The sequence below is a fragment of the Salvia splendens genome, chromosome 1, assembly GCF_004379255.2.
Source record: "Salvia splendens isolate huo1 chromosome 1, SspV2, whole genome shotgun sequence".
In the NCBI taxonomy this organism is placed as follows: Eukaryota; Viridiplantae; Streptophyta; class Magnoliopsida; order Lamiales; family Lamiaceae; genus Salvia; species Salvia splendens.
The window spans coordinates 43,378,414-43,397,298 of NC_056032.1; the positions used below are offsets into that span (position 1 = coordinate 43,378,414).

Sequence of the window (18,885 nt, forward strand, 5' to 3'; positions counted from 1 at the left end):
CAATCAACTACAAGAAGACCTAATCAACCACATGTGGGCGAAATTCGGCAACGAGTAGTGTCATTTTTAATTTTTAGGATTTTAATTATGTAATTTTTAATTTTTAGGATTTTAATTATGTAATTTTTAATTTTTAGGATTTTAATTATGCAATGTTTAATTTTATTTGTCATTTGTAATATTTATTGTGGGTTTTAAATGAATTTTAATATTATGGAAATGTTTTTGTGTAATTGAATTTTATATTAATTGTGCTCGTCCTTGCGGAAAAGCACAGTTGTGGGTGTTGTGCTCTTGCCAGAGAGCAGGCATGAATAGTACCGCCCGGGCCCACAACCGTGCCGCTGGCAAGAGCACGGTTGTGGATGCTCTCATCGTGTTGGGCCTACGCCTAGTTTTATACACTTGGTTATACACTTATATACTCCCAATTCTTCTATAAAAATAGATAATTAATACTATTTGTAAAGTAAGAGATAAGTTAGAAAAAAGTATTTGAGTTGGTTTTTTTGTTGAAAAATGAGTTTCATTTTAATAAATAAAGAGTGTATATTTTTAATAGACAGATGAATTACTACTTTTATTAGTATTCTTAGAATTTCAGTTAAATAAATTACTATAATTAGAAATAAGTTATGTATAAAATATCAATTTATTATATTTTGTTAATTACTGTTCATCGTATTTTTGTTAGTAGTATAGCAAATTTTTTAATAGACAGATGAATTACTACTTTTATTAGTATTCTTAGAATTTCAGTTAAATAAATTACTATAATTAGAAATAAGTTATGTATAAAATATCAATTTATTATATTTTGTTAATTACTGTTCATCGTATTTTTGTTAGTAGTATAGTAAATGGCTATAATTAGAAAAAAATGATGTATGAATAAAATGATCGATATATAATACTTCCTCCGTCGCACAATAAAAGTCACATCTTGTCATTTCAATCCGTCTCATAATAAGTGTCATATTTCATTTTTTACCATAAATAGTAAGTAGGTCACACATTCCACTAACTCACTTCACTCACATTCTATTATAAAATCAATATAAAAAAGTGGACCTCTTATTCCACTAACTTTTCTATCTCACTGTATCTTACATTTCTTAAAACTCATGCGCACACCAAATGTGACTCCTATCGTGGGATGGAGGGAGTATATTAGATTTCTAATTTGAGCTATGGATTACCATCTTATGATAAAATAATAAATTTATAATTATAACTTATATTAAAAAAGGAGTTTAAAACAATAATTAATAAATTTAGTTAAACTCTAATTAGTTTAGTAAGATTTAGTTTCAATTTTTGCATTATCTGATTACTGTGATTTTAACACGACATTATTGTATTAAAATAAAAAAGAAAAAAAATGTTATTCTCTGATCGTCACATAAGACATTGTTTTATGCGGTAATTAGAAAATAAAAAAAAATTGTAATTTAATATACAATTAATTTTGAATTTATACAAATAAGCAAAATCTAACTTAATCCTTCCACTGCTAATCAAAACAGCCGAGCCGCCGCCGCTCTTTTCCTCCTCCTTCTTCACTAGATTTCTCCACCGACCTTCTTCTTCTTCATTACGGTATTTCTCTCCCCTTCTCTTTTTATGTAATCCGCTAAGATTTATACTGTAATATTCCATTAATTAGCAAAGGTGTTTGTGTTTGAAACAGTAGAAACTCAATCAAGCAATTCTACTCTTCAAAACTAGATTAAAAACGTAATTGCGACATACGCATACTAGGAAATAGAACAGAGAAAAACAAATAGGAAAAGCCCTAGAAAATTCTCCATCACATTTACGCATACTAATGTTGAAGAAATATTTAAAAGCTGGAAGCTTCACACCCACTGCGAATAATTGGTAACAATTTTTTGTATATCTTATTCCTCTTGTATTTTACATTGAATTGAAAGATTAAAGTAGGTGAAAGTTCTTGAATTGTGCTAGCGAAGGGAGCGAGAATTTATGACTTGAATTGGTGGGTACTTCATAGTAATTGGCTTTATGCAATGCTCAAACTTGTCTGGTAGAATTTGTGACTTGAATTGGGGGTATTTCATAGAGTAGTTTGGAACTTCACCAAATATTTATGATTCAAAGTTTTGGAAAATTTCAGAGCAAAAAAGTGATTTTGTTATTAAAAAATAATGATTCATGGATGTGCCAATTTGGATATTTGAAAATCAAAATACTTGTTTCCATCATTTTATTTTGGCTGTTACAGGAGGAGATGAATATTATAGATCAAGGCAGTATGCAGTTCACCAAGAAGCCATATGTCGAAGACGTCGGCCCCCGAAAGATGTAAGTACTTCTCTTGATACTTTGATTATGTGCAAAGTGGGTTTAAGTGCATTCATCGTCAATATGCCAGGATAAAGTGGGGTTAGTACATTCATATCATAGCGGATGTTAGGATCTCTTAAAGTAGTGTGACATGTATACCAAGTGTAGAGATATGGTGTTCTGGACATTCCAGCCACCTGCATGTCTGAGAATCTGGAAAATTTAAGACTGATTGGACAATCTGCTACTGTCTGAAATTCTTGAAATAACCAATTTTTAATGAAAATAGTTTCTCTTTTAGTTTACTCAAATGATATTATTTTAGTTTAGTATCAGCCCTCTACAAAAGTTTATCATGTTTTGGGATATTTTTTTGACTGGATTTTATTGCCATTGCCAGAGAAAGTATTAAGTTCTGTACACTATCTGAGAAGGAAATACTAAAAATTTCTGAAGTTCAAGTTTCGCGCGGCATTTACTACAATGACGTCAGAAAGCCTGAAGCTAGTGGGTTGTTAGATCCTCATATGGTAATATCTTTTTTCTATTTCCTTCAAAGTTGTCATTTATTCATGCATAGGCCATAGAGATGTTTACTTGTGTTTTTCCATCCTAGATTATAAGAGTTAGAATTTCAAAGTCCTAGCTTTTACTCTATCTATCAACTGGGCGGCCTTTTGGCTCACTGGTTAACTTAAATTCCAAGCAAAGGTCATCTCAGCAAATTTGGAAGCTTTCCAACACTTCCTCGAAATGAGAGAAATACCAATCATCATTTTCATTTGTATATGGGATGATTAATTATCGTATTTACTTGACTTCATGACTTTCAGTCCTAATATAAATGTGATGTATTAACATTCACTTTATAATGTTGGCCAGGTAAAATGTGCCTTATAAATAGACCCTCTAATCGTAGATCTCCTTGTGGGTTTTCCATGATTCAGTAAGTCAAGGAAATAACAATATTCGGGAATAGAAGAAGGCAATAATCACATGGTTCTTTATTTTTCCATTTCCTTGCATAAATATTCCACCCAATTAATAGTATCTTGGAAATATATTTAGCCTGTAAGACCAATGAAGTTTTTCTTTCAGAAATGTAGTTTATTTGGGTTGATCTTTGCTATATCCTTCTTTGTAAGTGTTAGGGATATTGTTTCGAGATTATGGCAACTAAAAAGTGTGGGAATAGCTTGCATGTTGACGAAAGTATATGATTTTTCTGCAACTTGATTCTTGTAGTGTCTTTATTCTTTTCAGTACCATATTATACAAGTGTCTTTTTTACCAAGTTGTCTATCTGAATTTACTGAGAGGTATTGACATTTGATAGGGCGGGTTTCCATATCTCATAGATATTCAATAATCAATACTATAGCGTATTACATTTACATGTCATATTTTGGTATTTCAGGGACCACCAAACAAGCTTGGCAAATGTGAAACATGTGGTGGAAATTTTCATAACTGCCCAGGTCATTGTGGATACTTGAATCTAGCCCTTCCTGTATATAATGTCGGATTTTTGGCTACGATCGTTGACATATTGAAGTGCATTTGCAAGGTATCAAAATTTTGAGTCATTATCTCTTCTCCCAATCGTAATATTGTATCATATCACACTTCTCATTTCTAGATATCTGAAAATTAGTATAAAGTGTCACTTTATCTCAAACTGAATCCATTTCGTAGGAGTTTACTTACTAGGCATTTTTACTACACTTGAAGTTACTTCTGTAGTACTTTTGGGACGCTGCTGCCCATGCTTTAGTTTTGTTCTAATATAAATGAGTTTTTGTATTAACAATATACCTAACATTGTATGCCCAAGAGAACACAGATGCTTGTTTCAAGTAAACCTTTGAAGTTTTTTTTGTGAAACTAAGCTTGTCTCATGATTAGGACTTTGGCAATTCCTTACTTATATTCCTTTCATCTTTCATCCTTCTAGTTGGTCCTTTGAAGTTGTTTTTGTGAAACTAAGCTTGTCTCATGATTAGGACTTTGGCAATTCCTTACTTATATTCCTTTCATCTTTCATCCTTCTAGTTGGTGACTATTAATTCGTTTCATTTAGTTAATGGATAACTAATTTGCATGTGTAGTCATTCCCATATACCTTGTCTTGTACTTTTGTTGTTTGTATTAGTCCCTCTAGTTCTCTCCTTCGTGATCAATTTTTATTCAGATGAAGAGTGGATATCCTAGATGATGATTTTTTTTATGGAAACTTCTCCTAGGTTTTTCTCATTTTTCTCTATTAACAGAAATGCTCCAGAATACTCCTTGAAGAAAAAGAGCGGCGAGATTTCCTTAAGCAGATGAGAGGTCCAAAACTTGAGCATTTGAAGAAGGTTGAGTTACAGAAGAAAACAGTAAAAAGGTGTAATGGCATGGGAGGAACTAGGCGCGCTGTTGTGTGCTCCAGATGTGGATATATTAATGGTTAATACCCTACCTCTTTAAAACCAGCAATATTGCATATTTGATAAAACTTGCTTAAACTATGTGCATTTGTGTCAAAATGTAAGCTATCTGTTCATGGATATGGTTATGAACCTGAGATTATTGGTAAAATTGAATTAAAAGACATTGCAGAAGCTTAATCGCAGATTATAATATTGTTATTGTTATTCTTTTCATATAATAAAGATGTCCTTAACAACTATTTGTTATAGGTATGGTTAAAAGGGCACAATTGAAAATCGTACATGATCGTGCTAGAGTTGCTGACAGTGCTGATTGTAGCTTGGAGGAATGCCGATCAGCTCTATCCCATACAAAGACAAATATGCCTTTGCCTTCATATCTTGATCCTAAAAGGGTCTATGAGCTACTGAAAAATATGTGTGATGAGGTACTTCCACATTTATGTTTCAGTATGATTAAGTCCTAAGTTTCAGTATGGTTATAAGAACAACAACTGACATTTTTCATATTTTCCATTATCTATTTATTCATTCATTTCTCCTCTTGTTTCTTTCCTCCATTTTATTTTTTCTTCAGGATTGTGAGTTGCTTTATCTAAATGATAGACCTGAAAAGCTTATGCTTACTAGTATTCTTGTGCCACCAACTTCCACACGACCTTCAGTTTTTGTGGATGGTGGAACACAGAGGTAACCCTGAGCATGAATACACACATTCTCTTGCCTTTTATCATAATAGAGATATCAATTTGCTTTGATATTTGTTTCCATGGTCGAAATCATTGATCTCTCCATCCTTTTTTGAGAATTTTAGAAACTTTAATCTGCTAATGATGATAACTCTGAATTCTCAAATGACATTTAATAAATCATAGTTATAAATCACCTGATTTCTGTTATTGAAGAGAACTTTTTCCATGCCTCTTGGTTTTAGAGCATCATTTAGGCCATTAAGTTAGACACATAAATGAGCATTGATTATACGAAGACTGGAAAAAACTGCATAGATCTTCTTGGTCAAGGTCATACTTGTACGGTGTCTCTTGTCATCCACAACACATTTCTGACTTTTGTTTGGCTTATGCAGTAATGAAAATGACATCACAGAGAGACTAAAATATATCATCCAAGCCAATGCTAGTGTTCGCTCAGAAATGGCAGAAACAGACTCTCAAAGCAACAGATGCATGGTATAATGCTGTTTATGTTTAGGTCCCTTTTTGTGATATCTCTTCCAAGGTGTTGTTCACTTTTGTTAGTTTAAAAAGTTAAATTGTTTCTGGTCAACGATTTGACATATGTCATCTAATTTAAGTTGATAAAAGCTACAGTTTTATGACTATGCATGAGCCATTAGTGATGAATAAAGGTAATCAACTTTTTCTTTTTGTAGTAGACCAGCATGCCGTAAGCTGTAATTTCAGATTTGTCTTTATTCTGCACGTTTACTTGAGCATTTCACTTGGTTTTATTGTTTTCTGCTCCATGACTGTAATTTCTAGTTTGTTTGCCGTACTGAGCCAGGCTTTCCAGTCAACCAAGTCCTCATATAATCCTTAACTCGGTAAACATAGACAAGCACATTTAAAGTCTTCAAAACAATTAGATCCACACGTTCTGGATTCTGATGGTCATACTTTAGTTTCTGAGAACTCTTTTAACGGTCAGTTAGCTGGTGGCTGCTTTTCCACTTTAGAGTGAATTTAAGAACTTGTCTTAGTTAGCAGAGAAAAGTGGGTGGTTTTATAACAACTACATCAGCAATCAACATTTGATGATTTGAATTCTATTCTGAATAATCCTGGACCACACCTGCAAGGTGTGAAGTTATAATTCTTTGTAAAAAATGGTTTGCAATTTGTTCTTACTTCCCTTCAATGATAATATGGCACCAGATGTAGATAAGGAACTGATCTTAGAAAGAATATACAAGTGCTAAAAAATTTGTTTAGTTTTTGTGTGTTTTTGTCTATGTATCTAGATTTGTGAAATACTATATTGATTTATTTGCAATCCTTTTCATTATTTAAGAAAATGAATTATGAATATTCATATCTTGGAAGCTTTTGCTGCTTTCCTGCAGGTTACTGATTTTCTAGTAACGGATAGTGATGCATGTTAAAATGACCTTACCAACAGCCCTACTTGGTTTTTCTCAATAATCGACACGATATTGAAGATTCTCATGAAATGTTGAACCAGGTTAGCTGGCAGCTTCTGCAAGAGGAGGTTGCACAATATATGAATAGTGATGTTCGTGGATTGACACCACAACCTGCAAATAGTACTAGAAGACCATTGAGTGGTTTTGTTCAGCGTCTTAAAGGAAAGCAGGGGAGATTTCGTTGCAATTTATCAGGGAAGCGTGTAGAGTTTACTGGCAGGACAGTTATTTCTCCTGATCCTAATTTGAAAATTACTGAGGTAAAGTATTTTACTTTTATCTGTCATACTGAAGATGCTTTGCATTTGATGACAGACTTTCTGACTGACAGGTTGCTATTCCAATTTTAATGGCTCGGATTTTGACTTATCCTGAACGAGTTTCACACCATAATATTGAGAAATTGCGGCAATGTGTTCGTAATGGCCCCCAAAAATACCCTGGTGCTAAGTTTATAAGGACACCTGATGGTCATGAGATGTAAGTATTTACTGGTTTCATAAGTAATTTCTTTTTCCTTTTTATTTTTTTTTCTTTTTGTGGTTTCTTTTACTTTTTTTGTTCTTTTCTTTTTTGGAGGGTTTAACTTCTGATTGCTCTTGGTTTCCCTGTAGATCATTGATGTATTCTGCCAGGAAGCATCATGCAGATCAGTTGCAGTATGGGTGCATTGTGCATCGTCACCTTGAAGATGGAGATGTAGTTTTATTTAATAGGCAACCGAGTTTGCACCGAATGTCAATCATGTCCCATCGGGTATTTACTGCAAATGAAAATTGATATAATAACAGTAAGATGCTATCAATTGCTTCATTTTATTTGTTGTCTTCAGGCAAGGATAATGCCTTGGCGAACACTGAGATTCAATGAGTCAGTGTGCAACCCATACAATGCTGACTTTGATGGTGATGAGATGAATATGCATGTACCACAAACAGAAGAGGCCCGTACTGAGGCTCTTATGCTGATGGGGGTATGTGAAATATTACTTTTGTTCATTGATTTGACTCCGACGAGGCATAGTCATGTAAAATAGTTAGCCTCACTAAATTGGCATTTTTACCGAAACAGAATGGTATTGTTTGAATCTTTTTATCCTCATCCTCTATTGCTGCCCTTCACGGTATCCATAGTTAGAGGCTTAGAGCACATAATCACTCATTCTGCAAACATGCTGAATAAGACTGAAGTAAAAAGTTTTCTCAATGTTACTATCTTTTATCCGTTGCCCCTTTTTCTTGGATTCTGCTAGCTGCAATACCTTTTTGACAATGGTAAGTAGTAGCTTGGAGGAAACATTATATGGCTAACCTTGTGGAGTCGTGGTGAGTTTTTTCCGCAATAATGCCACACAAAGCAAATGTTAGTAGCTAAAATCTTATACAAGCTGATTCAAGTAATCAACAAAATTTCACTTCATAGGAGGATAGATTGTCTGAATTGATTTAGGCCAAGGTGACCTTGGATGTCTGGAACATTAAAGTATAGGCAGCTTATGTGTATAAGTTTGAAAGGTTAACATGGTTGGTGTCTATAGAATTTCCAATATCTAGCCATATTGATTAAGGTGCAACAATATTTGATTTCCTACTAATTAACCTAGGGCACAAACCATGTATTTCCATATCGTTGTGAAATTGTGAACTAGTGGTATATGGATGATTTAACTGTAAGCTGTATCTACAAGGAATATAAAAGGTAACATGTAAATTAGCTTTTCCTGATTCACGTTTTCATTTTTTTTTGGTGGTCTTCATTGACACTGCAGGTGCAGAACAATTTGTGCACCCCGAAAAATGGAGAAATCTTGGTTGCATCAACACAGGATTTTCTAACTTCTTCCTTTCTTATAACAAGAAAAGACACATTTTATGACCGCTCGGCCTTTTCACTCATGTGTTCATATATAGGTGATGCCATGGACCCAATTGATTTGCCAACTCCAGCATTAGTTAAGGTAAACTTGCATTCTAATGCCACTATGCTTAGTGTGCTTCGAGTATTGTCTAGCATTGCTCTTGTACTGATCCATGTGCTGGTGTTCATTTAAAGTCTTTTCTGTATTTTTGGTGAAACTATTTCCTGCATCCCATCCATCTATGCTTTCTTTAACTAAGTTTCGAAATTAATTTTTTCGTCGTCCTTATATTTCATTAAATGCAATGTGTTGTCTGGTGCACTTACTTCATACAGCTGTTACATTTACTTTTCTGTTTTCTCACAACATCTAGGACCAGAACCTAGAACCAAAGTTATGTAGCTAAAATAAAGATATATTCAGGTCTGTAACTATATGGTACCCTTTTACCGTAGTATAAGCACACATAAAGGTTGAATTTGGTAGCTTTATAGGTGATCAGGAGTTGGTACCTTTCGTTTTTTGTTATGGATTAAATGTTGAGGAGGTCATCCACTCCCAGTTACTTGTTACTATTAATGAGGACTGTTGTGCTGCTGGGTGGGAGGAGAGGTTTGATTGGATGCTTCAAGACCATGTGCATTTGTGAATGTGATCTAATGGTTAAATCGATGGTTAATTTTCTAACATAAAGATCTACTCATAATGCAGCTTAAAACTTAAAGCCTTACTTTAAATCAGCATTGACACATCTATGATTTGTGGATAAGAGTTGATTGTTAGGACTAGAGTCGTTTTGTACTGTACTTTGCATCCCATGCATGTGTGATGTGACGAGGCTCATATTTACTTCTCTAGGAAGGTGTTGCTGCTAGCCCCTTCAGTTTGTAGATTAAAAGGCTGCTATAGTTACACATTTTTCTCATGTTTCCTTCCCCGTCCTCATGTGCTTGATGTATGCTTGTATCTGATTTAGATGTTTCTCATTGTAGCCAGTGGAGCTATGGACTGGCAAACAATTATTCAGTGTGCTATTGCGTCCCCATGCAAAAATGAGAGTATATTTAAATCTAACTGTAGCAGAAAAGTCATATTCGAAGTCTAGAGAAACTATGTGTTCCAAGGATGGTTTTGTGTATATTCGCAATAGTGAGCTCATCAGCGGGCAGCTTGGGAAGGCCACTTTAGGTCAGTATCATGTGTTTGCAATTTATGGAGGTGCATTTTATTTCTCCCTCTCCCCCTGATTGTTGTTGTTCTCTTACACTCACTTTAAGGAGGCACGTCTTTTTAATTATGCATTATACTATTTGAGTTCATACTTTTGCAGTATAGGCATTGTAGGCAGGCAATTCTCTAACAAAAAGGTTAACTGCTGAAGAGATTGCATGTGTGTCATCAATTGGTTATTGGAAAGATCTTTCTTTAAATGGATGACTCGTCATCCTTTCTTTAAAGTGAAGGTCAACTGCTGAAGAGATTTTGTAGCTACCCTAAACACACTTTTGTATGTTTGGTCAATCATCATCTTTGAGGAGAGTTCTCTACTGTAGAACTAGAAAATAGAAATGAATAGAGGCTTCCTCAAATAAAAAAGATGGAGAAAGTAAATATAAAATAGTTTAATAGTTATAAGTTTACTGCATTAGGAAAATAGCTTTCTCCCTCTGTAAAGAGATCTTTTGTGCTTTTTTGGGATATTTGTGTAGTGATGGATTCTTAGCACCAGCACGAAGAATAACAAGTACTTCTGAATTGAAATTGTTACACAAATTAGATTGAAATCAATCATGGGGAGAAAATATTTAGATTGATAACTCGCCAACATGCATTAGGTTCTTGGATCCATTGAATTACTTAACTTCTTTAGCCTCACCAGCATCTAGAAAGAATGATGGACATGATATCTAGCTAATTGACCTTAGAAAAATGTGGAGTTGAAATTGTAGAAGTAGTTGAGAGATTCATTTTTTTTTCTTTTTGTTTGCTAAATTGCTTATTCATCCAATATATCATAACAGGTAATGGAAACAAGGACGGTATTTACTCCGTTCTTCTCAGGGATTATGGTCCTCATGCTGCTGCTACCTGTATGAATCGCATGGCAAAGTTAAGGTGAGATATATCAGCATTGTATACAAATTTTAGCTTTGTGCATTTATTTGCCCTAATGTCTATAGTCTGTACTCCCTTTAATTGTGAGACAGCATGTAGTGATATTGTTAAAAAGTGCATCAGCATGTAGTCGTTATTATAAGCATCATGATCAATATTAATGAAGTATGCACAAGTATCATTCTTATTGTCCATGTTGTCGTCTTGTGAATTGATATTGAACCATCCAATTATAAACATAAATTTAAACTTAACTAGAATGCATTTACATCAACCATTATACAGCTGGATATCTTTGGTGTCTTGCAAATTTCATTGTTAAGTTATGACATTAAGCTTAAGTAGGTATTGTTATATCTAAATCATTCTTTGTTAGGTGATGCTAGATAGTCCCCATGTTCTCGGGTCTTGTTCTTTCTTTGGAATCTAGAAAGTGGTACCCAGGAAGAATATGGCAATCCATAGACGTATTTAATGACTGAAATGACATAAAATCTCAACAAATAATGCATGCAGCTATATCTGTGTACTTGTGCAACTTTCTTGCCTGGAACTAGAAAAGAGTTAATGATGCATCATATTGGCTCCAAAAATTTCAGATCTTAGGTGAAGAAAATAAATGGAATCCACTGGAACTTTAGTATTGAATTGTAGAATGAGATTTATGATTTAGGACTGAGGAACTTAGCCTAATAATAAAATTTATGTGGTAGGACTTCAATTTCTTTTAGTTAGTTTTAATACTCACACTCCTGTTCACTTGAAAGAATTGAAAGTTGATTTTATTAATGAATTTATGTTATAGTGCACGATGGATAGGAAATCATGGATTTTCAATTGGGATCAATGATGTTCAACCTGGGGCTACATTAAACAAGGAGAAGAAGGCGACTCTGGACAATGAGTATGGTCATTGTACCGATTACATAAGAAGTTACACATCTGGAAGCCTGGAGCTGTTACCAGGCTGCAATAATGCAGAGACTCTTGAAGCCAAGATAACTGAGACGCTTAATAAAATTCGAGAAACTACTGCCGATGTAAGTTTTATGTATTCTCTGACATTTGTGAGTATTGGTGCTCCCTGTGTTCTTTGCGAATTCACTTCTGGGCGGACAACTAGCTTCTATTGGCATAAATTGCCTTGAAAGTCTGCGATATATGCATGATATTGTAGGTTTAGGTTATATTGGTACTACTACTTGGTAGGAGAGTTTATGGCTCTTCAACATCCCTCTGCGTTTTTATGTTTGTGTATCTAAAATTTAGTATCGGCTGTTAAATTTGTTGTATGTTGTGTCATGTCGTGTTGTTTCATTACTATGTCAACATGAGGACTATAAGACAAGAAACTATTAAGTATTTATGTACTTTGGTTCCAATGCCTTCTGGAGATTGTTATAACATGCAGTATCATGTCTTATGATGTGTTAACACAGATATTTATCCATTTATTGAGGGTAAGTTACTTTTTTCGTAACATAATCTGTTTGTGCATATTACTGCATCAAAGATTATGCTCAGTTTGTGATAAGACTTGTGGAATCACAGCTTCTGTCAAAAAATGGTTAACATTGTATTTTATGTTGTAGTCCAGCACAATAGATGTGCTAACTCATTGTTGATGTTATTTTGGTAGGTTTGCATGAAGAATTTAAATTGGAGGAACAGCCCTCTAATAATGTCCCAGTGTGGTTCTAAAGGTTCTCCTATTAATATCTGCCAGATGATTGCGTGTGTTGGTCAGCAATCTGTAGGAGGTCAGAGAGCTCCCAATGGGTTTGTTGATCGAACACTGCCCCATTTTGAAAGAGGAGCAAAAGACCCAGATGTATGCAACTCTTTCACTATGTTATTTTTAATAATTTTATTAAGTTTTTTGGTAGTAATAGTGGACCAATTGTTGCTGCATCATCGCTTGCTAATTCAATTTGAGTAATCTGACTTTTACATTGCAGATAGATATGGCCAAATTATCCTTAATATGTTTCTGACTCTCACATACATTTTCAAATGGAGAACTACCCTCCATACTAGCTAAACTTCATCTTATGCTTATTGTCAGGCTAAAGGCTTTGTTCAGAATTCCTTCTACACTGGTTTATCTGCGACTGAATTTTTTTTCCACACCATGGGTGGTAGAGAAGGTCTTGTGGATACAGCGGTATGTGTATTCTTTCTTTTCTGCAAAAATTTACTCTTTAAACTGAGAGTGATGGGTAGTTTGCTCTTTATAAGAATGCTTATTTGAGAATTGATGCAACCTTACTAAATAATAATAATAAAATAATAATTCATTATTATTATAATAATAATAATAATTATTATTATTGTTATTATTATTATTATTATTATTGCCCTATTGCCCCACATGAATATCATAGGTTATTTTTGGGTGCTTATTACTAGAGTGTTGAGAAGACATTTAGAGCTTTCATCTGCTGTTACAGGTGAAAACAGCCGATACGGGTTACATGTCTCGTAGATTGATGAAGGCTTTGGAGGATCTATCTATCTTTTATGATAATACAGTGAGAAATGCCAGTGCTTGCATTGTGCAATTTGCCTACGGTGGTGATGCTATGGATCCTGCACAGATGGAAGAGAAAAGTGGGCTCCCGCTGAACTTTGAAAGATTATATATGAAAGCCAAGGTAACGGGATCAATCTTTTTGCATTAATCTGTATGGAAGTTAATTATCTTGACTAAGTTTGGATTTATGTGCTATGATTTGACAGGCTACCTGCCCTGCAACAGAGCAAAAGAGTTTAACGACTGATGAAATTGAGAAAATAGTTGAAAACACGATCGGGAGAAGACTAGTAAAATCATCCATGACTTTTGAAGGAGGGTCTTCAGAGTCTTCTCATTCATTAGAGACAACATCTAAAGATGAATGTTTGGCAGCTTTTGCAGAGTCAATAAGAAATTTTATTAAGAAAAAAGAGCCTAGCTCAGTTCGCGAGAAACTGAAATTGAGTGAAGGGACACATTCTGAAGAAGATAGACGCTATCTGGAAAATGTTGCCTCTAATATATCTGGGATAACTCAGCGACAATTAATGGTACTTTTCTTCTCTATGGTTCACTCTCTCAGGATTCCTACATACTTTTTGAGCACTCCTTGTTGCTTAAAGTTTGGTTAGGAGTATGTTTGCAATTTGGTTGTATGAAGTCTTGAACAAAGGAAAAATATGACGAGAAATCTTGAAGTTAGGTTAGGAGCACATTTGCAATTTAGTATTATGATTGCACTGATCCCACATCTTCAATTTGTTCTCGCTGTGACTCATTTATAATACTTCCATTATAGAGTTCCTGAAGAGAAGCATATTTTGGGCGACAAATCTTTTTTCTTAGTACACATTTAATATCAAATCATATCTTGAATTGATAGTTGTAATTTTTTTTGTGAAATGCCTTCTATCAATCTAAAAAATATTTATTATGACTGCCTATTAGGATATAAAAGTTCTCTGTTGATATATATATACATCTACAAAATATTATCATATGTATAATCCTCTCTTGTGTAACTATGTTTTATTCATACAAGGTACATGGTATAATCCTGACATGCCACTTCCTTTTTTTTTATTTTATTGGTTTCAGGTCTTCCTAGAAACTTGTATATCTCGTTACAATTCCAAGAAAATTGAAGCGGGAACTGCAATAGGAGCCATTGGAGCTCAGAGTATCGGAGAGCCAGGAACGCAGATGACATTAAAAACTTTCCACTTTGCTGGAGTCGCAAGCATGAGTATCCTCAAATATGATTTTTTTTCTAGTGTTGTTATTTTACACACCTAACCTTTTATCTGGTTTCTTCCGATATGTTAAGTTGTTAACTTAATCTTGAAAAAGATGTTACCCTTGGCGTTCCTAGGATTAAAGAAATCGTTAATGGTGCTAAAAATATCAAGACACCAATTATTACTACCCATTTGGATGCTAACAACAATGCCATAACAGCTAAAATGGTGAAGGGGCGTATTGAGAAAACTCTTCTGGAGCAGGTATACCATTTTATGATAATCGATTGAGCTGTGAGTGCATGCTTTAGATCTTGTTTAATGTAATTTGATATGTTGAAAAGCCTAGTAGCTGCATTTGAGATCTTTCTTTGAAAGTAGAAGATAATTAACCTTAGTGTTAGATTGAACTTTTACTTCACAATTATTCTGTGATTTGCTTTCTAGATTCATTCATTTAGACACTACTGAAGTTGCTTTTGTCTTGGTCTTCTTTGTGTTCTTTAGGTAGCCCAGAGTATAAAGACTTCACAATCGTCGAGGTCAGCATCCGTTGTTGTAACACTTGACATGGGTAGAATAAAAGAGGCTCACCTACATATTGATGCGTACTCGGTAAAGGATTCAATTCTACAAACCACCCCAAAGTTAAAACTGAAAGAGCAGGTGCATTTTTCTTGCATCACCACTTCATTTGTGTTTGTTATGGATATACTGGCATGCTTCTCTTTCTATGGTTCCTGTTCTTAACTCTCGCTGTTATAATTGATTCCACTTCATGTTTATGATAGCAAATTAGAGTAGTGGATGAACGAAAACTTGAAGTTGATCTGAATGATGATAAAAGTAAACTTCAATTTGAACTCCATGGGCTTAAGAGTAAGCTCGCCAAAGTTGTAGTCAAGGTGAAACTAGCAAAATTCAATTTTTTAATATCCTTTTTCCTTTTGGTAATTGGCTGGCCTGTCAATAGTTTCATTCATGAGAGTACTAATTTCTTTCGTGGGTATTTTCTATAAATGGCAGGGAATCAGGACTGTTGAGCGGACTATAATACTAAATGAATCAAAAGAAAAAGATCCCGCGTGCAAAAAATTGACATTACTAGTAGAGGGGTAAGTAGCAGTAAAACATCATGTTTTCTTTTCTGCATTTACTGCTCTAAGTTGAATTCCACTCTTGTTCCTTTTTTTTCTTGATTATTGAGTGTTTGATAATGGAAAACCTTGTAGAGTTTTTTGTGACAGAAAATTTGAGAGGAAGGTACACTCGATTTCTGATTGTGCTTGATTATTGGTGTTTGTTGTGTTAGTGTGTACTTTTGGTTTGTGAAAATAAACAACGAACAGCACCCGAGAGAGCGTAGCTGTGTGTTTGTAGATGAGGCAACAATAAGCAACTCTTCATTTTCATTGAATATGAACTGCGATTTAGATATGCAGCAGAACCTATAGATAAAAGTGGAGTATGATATTATCATAATTCTTGCATGTAATAGTTTAAGGCATGTAATTTCAGCATGATATGTTTACGTGCAGGAGTGGTCTTTTGTCTGTCATGGGCACTGAAGGAATTAATGGTCACAAGACAGTGAGTAATCACATCATGGAAGTAAAACAGGTACTTGGAATTGAAGCGGCAAGGAAGAAAATAATTGATGAGATAAACTACACCATGTCAAGCCATGGCATGACCATTGACATACGACACATGATGCTGCTGGCTGACTTAATGACATTCAAGGTTATTTCGTTCTTTCAAATTGGAAATGTTTCTTGTTTATGACCGCAAGGATATGCATATTTTGTCACTCTAGCAACTATGAGGAGCTCGTTTAGAGGTCTTGGCAAGTGTTGAGCAAGCATCCAAGACGTCATTTGTTCTCTACCATGAACACCAGACTCTCTCAATGTTTATTATACTTTTTATGTTTGTCATGTTTTAATTCTATCGCGTGTTTAGTAAGGGTTTAATGAAGAGAGTAGAAATGGCCTAGTTCTGACCATGATGGAAGTAGGATAATTGTGAAAATAGTTATGTGAAGATATGATAAAGGAAATGCTAATTCTTGATTAGTTCGATATCTCCCAAGTTCTGTTGTCGATTTCTTGATTCTCATCAAAAACATATGCCAATTAAACTTTCTTATCCATCATCGCCGATGGTCTTCCCCGATGCCCCATTTGTGTGTCCCTTTCTGATTGCATTGTATGTGAAACTTCTTATAACAAGAAGTTAATGATGAGCTGATTTCCTTGTTCGTTTATGATTAAATTTGTTTATGCCATTAAACTCGAAGTTAATGATGGTCTAATTTCCTTGTTTTTGCATATGCTGGTTATTTCAGGGTGAAGTGTTGGGTATGACAAGATTTGGCGTGGAGAGAATGAGGGACAGTGTCTTGATGCTCGCTTCATTTGAAAAGACCGCAGATCACCTCTTCAATGCTTCTGTGAATGGGAGAGTCGATAAGATTGAAGGAGTCTCTGAATCCATCATCATGGGCATACCCATGCAAGTTGGAACGGGAATGCTTAAAGTGAAGCAATGGTGAGTTTCTGTAGACGAGCTTCTTCTACTCACAATCCTTCAATTCATCCTAAACAATCAATCAATCCAAATAAAACATGAAACAATACAATATCTCGTTGAACTGTAAATTCTTCCATGATTCATCTATATTTAACGATTTGTTTAAATTCTCGCCCGTGCAAGTTTTTATGCTATAGACGTGCTATTGATTAATGCCCATATCTCGTCCATTTATCTATCCTTGTTTATGACAGTTTGGATTCACACTATTTGGTTAACTGCTGTGCTAATCCTTGACTATTATCTATGCAGTGTGCCATCTGTTAAGTTTACGTACGCTCCAGATCCAATTATACGATGACACTCTGGGAAGGGATTTCTTGCTTTCCATTTGGTTAGCAGATCATCATCTCCCTAACTGTATATATAGTTGGAGTTGAATTTACAGTTGCTCACATTCTGCAGAAATCTGTGGCTTGTCGAATCAGATGAGCACAAATGCCATCCCACATTCTGACTTCTTATGCCGAATGCATGTAGGTTTGGAAGTTTCTTAGAATAGAGTAGATTAGACTTAAATGGTTACATCCATATTTTTTTGAATACTTTGCTCCATTTTTGAGCTTCGACATTTTTCGTCATCTCGTTTGGCTTTAGAAAACACGATGAGCACGGAATGAATAATTCGAAAGACATGAAGAAACTCCTCATGTGACATATAAAACCACATTAGGGCACATTATCATGTGTCTCTCCATGAGTGAGGAGTGAGAATGTTAATGTGACATTTCAAACAAAAATGTAGGCCAAAATGAGGTAATAAGTGATAAGGTGCTAGCATCCCAAATGGTAGATGTAAGGCCATGATGGATGGATGGATGGGCATGCCTTGATGATGATGATGATGATGATGATGATGATGATGATGATGATGATGATGTATCATTTTTCTTATGCATCATTTAATAATGTTCAATGCATGCCAAGACAATCAATTCATTCAGATGCAATTGCTGCTCAACTTTGTATGTCAAGGTATTATTTGAGTTGTGAGTTGTGAGTTGAGTTGTGACTATATTTTAAAATGAATTATTAGCTTTTGTCTTGTATCGTTGGTAAATAGTTGTGGAAGAGGTTTAGTACAACACATCCTTTGGAATTAATGGATTGTACCACACATATTTTGAACGATATTTCGTGTTAATTAATTTGGTGCGTCTATTTCTTGAAACTAGATTTGAGATGTTTAAATTATTGATGTACAATATTCACTGGTAGTATTACTTAGGAATGCGAAATAGTACAAGTCAAGTTCTATATTTGAAAATATTAGAGCATTCACAACCATGCTCTTGCCAGCGAGCACGGTTGTGGGCCCGGCGCCACTATTCCTGCCTGCTCTTTGGCAAGAGCACAACACCCACAGCTGTGCTCTTCGGCAAGGACGAGCACAATTCAATTTAAGATTCAATTAAACAAAAACATTTCCATAATATTAAAATTTATTAAAAAATCACAATAAATATTACAAATTACAAATAAAATAAAAAAAGCCAATTAAAATCCTAAAAATTAAAAATTACATAATTAAAATACTAAAAATTAAAAATTACATAATTAAACTCCTAAAAATTAAAAATTACATAATTATTGGCTAATATTACTCGTGGAAGACTACTGATCCGGCGTCACTAACCCCAATTGTTTTTGGAGACCCAGTATCA

The 18,885-nt window shown here is 34.5% G+C and overlaps 1 protein-coding gene across 3 annotated transcripts; it reads left to right on the forward strand.

Moving 5' to 3' along the window:
- The first annotated feature begins 1,497 nt into the window (after positions 1–1,497).
- LOC121753939 (DNA-directed RNA polymerase III subunit 1-like) lies at positions 1,498–18,395 on the forward strand. Of its 3 annotated transcripts, none has more exons than XM_042149241.1 (28): positions 1,498–1,599; positions 2,246–2,325; positions 2,708–2,837; positions 3,725–3,874; positions 4,578–4,755; positions 4,989–5,167; positions 5,317–5,429; positions 5,827–5,929; positions 6,942–7,163; positions 7,235–7,383; positions 7,518–7,659; positions 7,736–7,876; positions 8,672–8,860; positions 9,754–9,949; positions 10,783–10,876; positions 11,682–11,916; positions 12,516–12,707; positions 12,942–13,040; positions 13,327–13,530; positions 13,616–13,942; positions 14,490–14,637; positions 14,742–14,893; positions 15,137–15,295; positions 15,421–15,534; positions 15,656–15,744; positions 16,168–16,372; positions 16,977–17,179; positions 17,474–18,395. In XM_042149241.1, exons 2-28 carry the CDS (start codon positions 2,252–2,254, stop codon positions 17,520–17,522), a joined length of 4,236 nt encoding a protein of 1,411 aa, XP_042005175.1. In that variant the 5' UTR covers positions 1,498–1,599; positions 2,246–2,251; the 3' UTR covers positions 17,523–18,395. The 3 variants fall into 3 exon arrangements, with proteins under 3 accessions (XP_042005175.1, XP_042005193.1, XP_042005183.1); XM_042149249.1 differs by lacking the exon at positions 1,498–1,599 and adding an exon at positions 1,789–1,881; XM_042149259.1 differs by lacking the exon at positions 15,421–15,534.
- The last annotated feature ends 490 nt before the right edge of the window (positions 18,396–18,885 follow it).